Raw genomic sequence first — 8196 nt, forward strand, 5'->3', positions numbered from 1 at the left:
GATAGAGTGTTTCAACGAATATGTAAAGAATTTGCATGTGGATAGGTCTTTTCTGTGGTGTAATGTTACAGAGTGGCTGTAGTGCACCCACAATCACACCTGTGCATATCTACTGAGTATGTGGTTTCTATCGGGCCTATATGTACTGGCTTGCTGAGATGGGTAGTGGGCATGGAAAGGCTTTGTGTCTTATAGCATGTGGGCTCGACCGCTGTGTCTGTACTAATCTGACTAGCCTGAGATCAATATTTTCCATTGGGTTGAAGGCGGTGGAGGAGAAGGAGAAGAGAGAAGGAAGAAGGGAGGGCAAAGGGCCACTGATTGATTAGGGCACAAAGACATTTATATTACTCATTATGTATGTATTTCATGCAGTGTGTAAGACAGCTGAACCCTGCGATTTTGACTCAAAGTGGAGAATGGCGGTTTTGGCCGACGAGCAACACCGCTGATCACAGTTTTCTTGATACTATGTATGATGTACAGTACAGCACATATAGTACATATATACCTTCTAAGGTTACCAATGTGTACCAGGAACACGTGGGAATCTTCAAACAATAGCCTTCGAGCTAAGCTAGCTCTCTTGCTGCGAAGGGCACGCCCATGAATGCCGAAATCTTAGTATGGAGACTATGAACCGGTAGGTAAGAGACGGAACCGAGAGTTGGGAACACCTCCGACCCCTCACTTGAGGTAACATAGCTAGTAAGAGAGGATCATGCAGCGTTGGCACAACGTGCAATACATACCAGACAACGATAGGTCCAGACCGAAGCAGAGTCTACAGATGTGGCTGGTTGAATCAGGCCCTAGCGACAGGTTCGAGACATAATGCCCGTTTAGCGCTCACCTGCATGAATGCATGTACATACATGTATTAATCCACCCGAGAGAGAATACCAATATCCATATACTGTACATAGTAGTATGCTCGGTACATTATACGGGAGAGGAGATAGGTTTGCCCAAGTCTATTGTTATTACTACGTACAGTATACTCATTGTCACGGCGAAGGAAACTCCCGGGAAAGAAAGAGGTCTTACAGACCTAGCTCAATGGAGACTATTTGCTTGCTGGCCTATGGTCTGACTGGTTGAGGCGCTATCCGAGCCGGGCAGCAAAAGCACTTGTTCCTTTTTATCCCTCGTCTTCTGTTAGGGCCTTGGTATTGTGGGCACCGCATGGGCTGGGAGTGGGGCGCCTGGATTTTCATCAACCGTCAACCCTTCTCTCCCGACCCCCCTCAGAGAGTCATTGGCCTATGACCGATCATAAATGGGCCAGCATATGGATTCTGTTCAGGTGTGTACTGAGGCGACTACAATTCTATGTGAACTTCTTCTTTTTCTCTCTCGTTGAAAAAAGCTCCAAGCAAAGCTATCAGAATTCAGAAGCCAACAACGGGTCAGAAGCACCCGATTGTGAGAGAAGGTGCGGGTGGGTCTTGGGGGACATGGTCTCATCTAATCAATCAGCGGAAATCAGTAAGTGGGCCGCAATGCTCCCTCGCGTATACGGCTAGGTTGCTACTCCCGGTCCGTAGGTACGGATAGTACGTACGGATAGTACGGAGGTATTTTGGGCCTTTGTGAAGCAACCCCTTCCGTGTCCACGTCCCGCCAGTACAAATGAGCCAACATCAAAGGAAGGACAAGTAGTACTGAACGGTCAAGGAAATGATACTCGCCCATCGAGTTTGAGGAGCACCCTTGGAATGCAAGCTCCAGAACATGTGTGTACACATCCTTTGCACTGTAAGGTCTCAAAAATCTCCCGGGCCGAACTGTGAGCGAATTACTGGTGTTGCAAGATGGCGCCATCAGATAACAAGAGAAAATTTTTATCTGATCAGATTATCGGGAGGGATTCCGATATTTCCCCCTCTCCCTTCCAATTAACCTTGGTAGAGGATGCGCCTCGGGTTCCGAATGGCGAGAACAGACACACAACGGACTGGTGTTAGATAACATATTTTGGAGTCTTTTCCCTTTCCCCAACCCCTTTCAATTGGCGTTTTTTTTTTTCGCTCCCCCTTCATGTTACCATTTTCTGCTTGTGCACCGTGACTAATTCATGACCTTGGTGTAGCTCAAGAACTTATCCGGTGTAGGCCAATCAGCTCCGGTCGCTTGACGTCAGCGGGACTGTACAGTATCGTAAGGTACTAAGTACGAAATACCCCAATTATCGTCTCCACGCCGGCCTCCATTTTCCCTCCCACCACCCATTCAAAGGCACATAATTTGAACTTTTCTTGATAACACAGTACATGGGACAGCTAATGACATCAAATCATTGAATTAAAGTCGTTCGGCAATTCTGTCCCTCGTTGGCTAACCTAAGGTATCATGATGTAGGTATAGCACATTGCCATGGCATTATTTTTGCGTCGCTTCAATTAGAAAGTATTGATTCGAGCAACAATGTATCTCATCTCAATCACTATGTAATATGCTACGTACCTTGAGTTTCTCAGTATCAAAGTGGTATGTATATGGTATATTCAACACGAGTAAACGATCATAACTGACAAATATATTGTTTACAGTCAAGGTAATTCCTGAAGCAAGCGTTTCTTTTTCCATCTCACCCGCCCCTTTATTTTTCTCCTCTTCTCTTCTGATCATTCAAGTATTATTCCCAGGCATCAGGAAGTTATGCCGACGAAGCAGACCTGCGGACGCCTCCCTGGATCATATTCCTGTATTACAGCATGGCGCGCAATCTGGTGGCCGGCACCGTCGCACCCGACAGCTGTTCACCAAAAATCGATTCCACCATCTCCCCGCCTCGAGCGGCCAAGACGGACAGAAGACTGTCGCTCAGGCCATGTGTCTTCTCATTGCAGCCCTGAAGCCAAATGCCTGCATGGGCGCTAACTTTGCTGGTGTCCATATCGACCCGATAATCCCGACCAGGGGTCCACACTTCCTGCCCCGCCGGTCGCAGGTGCTGTACGTTCTTCAAAAGTTGCTCGTGTGCATTGCGGTTGTAACCCGTTGCCACCATGAGGGCATCCACCTCCAATGTCTCCTTGCCATCACCAACCAAGCTGTCTGCTCCATCCTTAGCGGCGCGAACGTGAATGCGCATCCGACTTTGGGGACCATGATGTTCGACTCGGGTGACTTTACGGCCAGGTAGAATGCGGTGTTGCCACTGTGTCTCGTCAGGGTTCTGGATTCGCTGGGTATACATGTCGTCGAAAATCTGCTCGATGAGCTCAAGCCGGACGACACTGTAGTTAGTGGCCTTGTCAGCCTTGAGGGAACGCTGACGTTCATTCGCAGAAAGGTTGTAGAATTTATCGATTCTCTCGGGATTGAAGAGTTCATTGACGCTAAACATTCGAGTCAGCTCACGAGCCAGAAGGTTGGGGGAGGAGGTGGTATGAGGTGATTGCGCTTACAATGGGGAGTCATCGCTGGGTCGCATGGCGGTATCCCGCATAATCAGGGTAGTCTTAGAGTTAGGATATCGCTTCTGAATATCGTGGAAAATTTCCGCAGCACTTTGGCCGCTTCCAAGAACGGCAACGTTATAAGGTTTGCGCTCGTCGCTGAGTAGAGTGGGTAGATTGGTGCAGTACTGGGACGAATGCAGGATCCGGGGGTCTTGAGGGAGGCCTGGGGGCATCTTTGGACTGCCACCAAGCGCGACTACGACCTTCCGGGCCGTTCTGGAGGAAATCTCTCCGGTCTCGACATTGCGGGAGCGAACAGTGAAATAGTCAACCACCGAGCCTGTAGGGTCGGTTTTGCCCGGAACCACATCAATCACCTCTTCTCCGTAAGAAACCACATCGGAGAATCGTTGCGCACACCAGCGCATATAATCTTCGAACTCCAGGCGAGCTGGAGTGAACGTGCCCAGATTTGTGAAGTGGATCAACCGCTCCTTCTGGTGAAGGTAGTTGAGGAAGGTGAAACTGCTGCGGGGATCACGGAGGGTGGCCAGGTCCTTGATGAAAGAGATCTGCATTTTCGATCCGGGCAGCAACATGCCCGGGTGCCAGGCGAACTGCTTCTGACGCTCCAGAAAGCAGACTCTAGGTTGCCAGCCGGAGCTGGAGGTGGACTTGTTCAAACAAGGATCCAGGGCATCGTTCAAGGCGATTGCGATTGCGAGCGATGCAGGACCGAACCCCACACAAAGCAAATCGTGCAGCTCGTCCTGGGGGCTTGCTCGGAGACGGGATGGCTCCCGCTGTTGCTTGACAGCCATGTCGCGGTGGCTCTGGAAGCTCACTTCAGGCTTCCGTACGATAGACTCCATTGGTGTTAGCTATGCTAGACAAGATGTGGCAAAAGGGAGTAGCTGGCGAGAAATAAATCAGAAAGGTCTGTGTCCCAGGATCGAGATGGGAATGGGAGCATAAACACCGTGGGCGGGCTTTGGAAAGAGCAGAAGATAGCGTTAGGGGTGAGATAGGGAGAGAGTAGAGAGAGAGGGAGGTAGGGAGGAAATCGCGGTAGGTTACGGGCGAGGGGTCGTAGGTAGTTATATGCACCGGTGGATTAATCGATGGGGGCAATGGAGAGAAAGGATGGAGTCAGGCGCGCCGAAAATGGAATCCAAAATATTCGAAGCGGATAAATTATGACTGTCCATATGGAGCCGGAGAAAACAATAAAATCGATCTGATAATCTACGAATGAAAATATCGGTGGAAGTTAAATACCGAATACGTACTGTAGGTCCACGGACGGACGGTGGTTTCCTGGGGAGCCCAAGATGGATAAGATTATTTTTTTTTCTGAAGCGACGGATCCTGCTTGAGGCTATGAAACTTTTTAGTTTTTGCAGGTCGGAATCCCGAGTGGTTCGATCAATTCTTACTTTTCCTTCCTTTCCTCTCCCTCTCTCTCCCTTTCCTTTTCTTTTCCTATTCTTCTTCTTCTTTTTTTCTTGTTTGAAGTTCGTTCTAATTAATGTTAATTTTAGTGTCTGTAGACGTCGTTGTTTTTAATGTAATATTCTCTCGACTTTGAATATAAATTACCTCATCTCTCCTGCTTGCTTTTTCAGCGCACCATGCTTTGACAGCGGGCCAGGAATAGCATAGTGAATGAATGAATGGGTGGACACACGGTCCCACTGGCCCAAGAAACGTGGTAAGAGCAAGGTACGTACTTACTACCGTACTGACTGTACTTGAGTACCAAAACTACAGAATGATACACCAAGTGGGAGGAGTGGGTGAAGAGTCCGACCCGAGTGTGCCCCGCAGTCCGTTCGGTGTAGAATCCTGGAAGTGGAAAGTGGAATGTGGAAAGTGTGATGGACGCTTAGATTAGATCCGCAGTCGCCCGATGTCGGAAAATTGGACTAGCCCCCGACGGGGCTATGTACTGTACATACCTATACAGATGTATCTGTTATATATGTATTTGTCTTGTCATTCCTTCACCTTACAATACAGACAATAAATCCATCCTTCTTCATTTCCAAGTTAACAAAAAAGAACCCTTTTCTAGATGTATAGGTAGTTATAGGTAGTAGGTATCTCTCAACTTGCTAGGTACAGTATAACTAGTTGGCCAAAATCAGGCAGTGGAAGAAAAGCCTTCAAGCACGAACATAGTAGTTTAAACTTTGATAGGGAAGCTTGTCAGTACACGATCACGAGAGACTTCCTTCATCTGCACGCTCTAACTCATAGCGTGCTGCCTCAAGCAGTTGTGAAAGCATCAAGGGCCGCTCAGGAGCCTCTCTAGGCGGTGGGAACAGCCTCTACTCACCTTTATACTAACGCAGAAGAACTCCGCAGGCAGAGCCAATTGTTAAGGAGTCTCACCCTGATCACGAACCTGTCTGATGGCCACATGCATGAACCAATACCTCGTTTCAATCTAAACCGCCTTTTGAATGGAGGTGGATGAGGTGCCTATGCCTTCTACAGGCCTAGATGCTGGACCGAGGGCATTTGCCTCGGGCCAACCCCTACTTAACATTGGTTGGCACTGCGCAAAAGCATAACGACTGGCTTACGACTAGTGGCGGTCATTGATCGGTGACTCTCTATGCTGAGGGCAAGAATGGTGTGATTTTCTATAATCAGTTGGTTTTGGGGTGATTCTTACTGGAGCCCGGCTCTAACCCCGCCTTCACCATGGTAGAATAAGCACGGTCTTGGAAGAAAGTTACACCATAGCGAAGGTACCTACCTACCCCTCACTAGCTACTGTAACCCCTCCTCCGGGCCGCTCTCGTTTGATTATGAATGCCTTTGTCCTAGTTGGTTGAACTTTGATCAAATACAGTCAGAACTCTCAGTGTATATTTACTGTAGAACATACGAGGGACTTTACACTACAGGCTCATAAAGGCGTTCGCCTCAATGTGACCGCCAATAAGATACTTAGCCACGTTATTACCCTTGACTACTACTAATACCTTCAGAGGCTTGTGTATGCTATTACAGCATTTTCCTACCTATACCATGCGACCGTAGTAGCAGATGTAATAGTGTCAAGACAACATTTGCGTCAACAATAAAGACAGATTTCAGTGCTCATAGGTGCTGTAAGAAGTCTGAATTTAAATATTTTGGAGTAACATGACACACCTAAGATTCTTCTTCTGTGCATATCTTGGTCGAATAGCTGATCAAAAGGAGGGGGCTCTTACATCAGCAGTACTTCTTCTAGCTATATCACTCAGATGGCAACAAGCGATTGCCAGCATGCGAGTACAGGCGTTGTTATACCAGGCTCAGTATCTTCGAGTTTAATATTGCCGACCCGTCTCAGACCCTGGTACTGCAAATCTATTTGATTCCTACAGGCTGGATAGATTTTGTAGAGCAACAGTCTCCACCTACTGTGTGATATACATAGTATACATTAGGTGATACCCTACCTGAAGTATGACTTGAAAGATGGACGCATGCCCACAAGACCTCTAGCACTAATGATAACTAGAACTGTTAAGCATGAAGCTTCCGGTGAGGATTGAGTATTGAATAGCTAACGAGGTCCGGGCAACCAGTAACAACAGTAAAATACTTCGTCTTTCAATTATGCAAAGATTGCCCCTCAGATAATAAATATACGACAGGCTCCTAAAACCCAAACAGATTGCTCCCAGAGGTAAAGTGTATGCTGCGCAAGGAGCAGGCTCGAACGCGTCCCTGATGATTAGGAAACTAGACCTTCCTTGACATGAATTGACAAACCGAATGACACATGATCAAAAGCAAATATGACAGGACCTTTGTAGCTGTATCTCACGAGAAGTTATATTAGTAGTCGGTAATTTGTTGCCACCAGACATTCAATCCTGGCCAGAGCTTGAATTGTGACTTCGTTTTCGGATGATATCAGCATCATTGGATGACTTAGCTATGAGGTCTTTGCTGCACCTTCGTAGACAACCAGTTCGATTTGATGTCCAGTAGCAAAACAGGTGTAATGTTGTCTAGTGTCGAGGATTCACTTCCTACTGGGTAGATAGAGACAGTCGAGGGCATACTTTAGTAGTAAATAGGCTGGTGTAATTACTGAGATATCAAATCAAATGTGGTACACATATTCAATATATGTCATCGACAAGTCCATCTCAGGAACCAAGGAGCTAAACGTCTTGAACCATGCTGTAAGTCGATGCCCAGCTATGAGCAACCTTCTCAAGTAGACACTCTCTCGACACTGGTAGAGTGATAGGAGCACCATGTTCGACTATCATACATCCTGGCCAGGCATGCTGTCACCTCTGATCTAAATCAAGCGGTCGTATTGCTTTGTCCACAAGTCGGACAGACATAGAGCAAGCCCGGATCAGTATGCTTGATGGTAGAGAATGTTAGCCAGCCATACTTCGAGGTAGCTGTAAAGGTATGATCTCGCAGTTAGAGATCAGTTAGATCCCAACTTATACCTGCCCTCGCACCCGGTCAGGTTCTCTAACGAATGACTTCACAAGCAGCCGATTGTTTTTAAAAAAGCGATTACAGTATAGAGAATCCTCCAAATATTTCTCTTTCAAGTTGACCTTGTATCAAGAGCGAATCTTACAGCGGCAGCAGACACAATGCTGGAGCATGACTAACACTTGATAGTTTGAGAAGCATTAAGCACAATACATACTAAAGTCATAAGTCTCAAATCTCAGTAGGTATATGGTTTCTGTTTGCTGTCTCGTGCAGGTTGAACAGGATGATGCGAGGCCCTTTATTATTCATGAACCAGCGC

The 8196-nt window shown here is 47.1% G+C and overlaps 1 protein-coding gene across 1 annotated transcript; it reads right to left on the reverse strand.

The window, feature by feature from the left end:
* Positions 1 to 2710: 2710 nt before the first annotated feature.
* ASPACDRAFT_21786 (lysine N(6)-hydroxylase/L-ornithine N(5)-oxygenase family protein) lies at positions 2711 to 4228 on the reverse strand (the record flags this gene model as incomplete). Its single annotated transcript, XM_020199064.1, has 2 exons — positions 2711 to 3344; positions 3414 to 4228. The coding sequence occupies 2 exons, from the start codon at positions 4226 to 4228 to the stop codon at positions 2711 to 2713; spliced, it is 1449 nt and encodes a 482-aa protein (XP_020059685.1).
* Between the last annotated feature and the right edge of the window lie 3968 nt (positions 4229 to 8196).

The sequence above is a fragment of the Aspergillus aculeatus genome (genome assembly GCF_001890905.1).
Source record: "Aspergillus aculeatus ATCC 16872 unplaced genomic scaffold ASPACscaffold_2, whole genome shotgun sequence".
NCBI classification, from domain to species: Eukaryota; Fungi; Ascomycota; class Eurotiomycetes; order Eurotiales; family Aspergillaceae; genus Aspergillus; species Aspergillus aculeatus.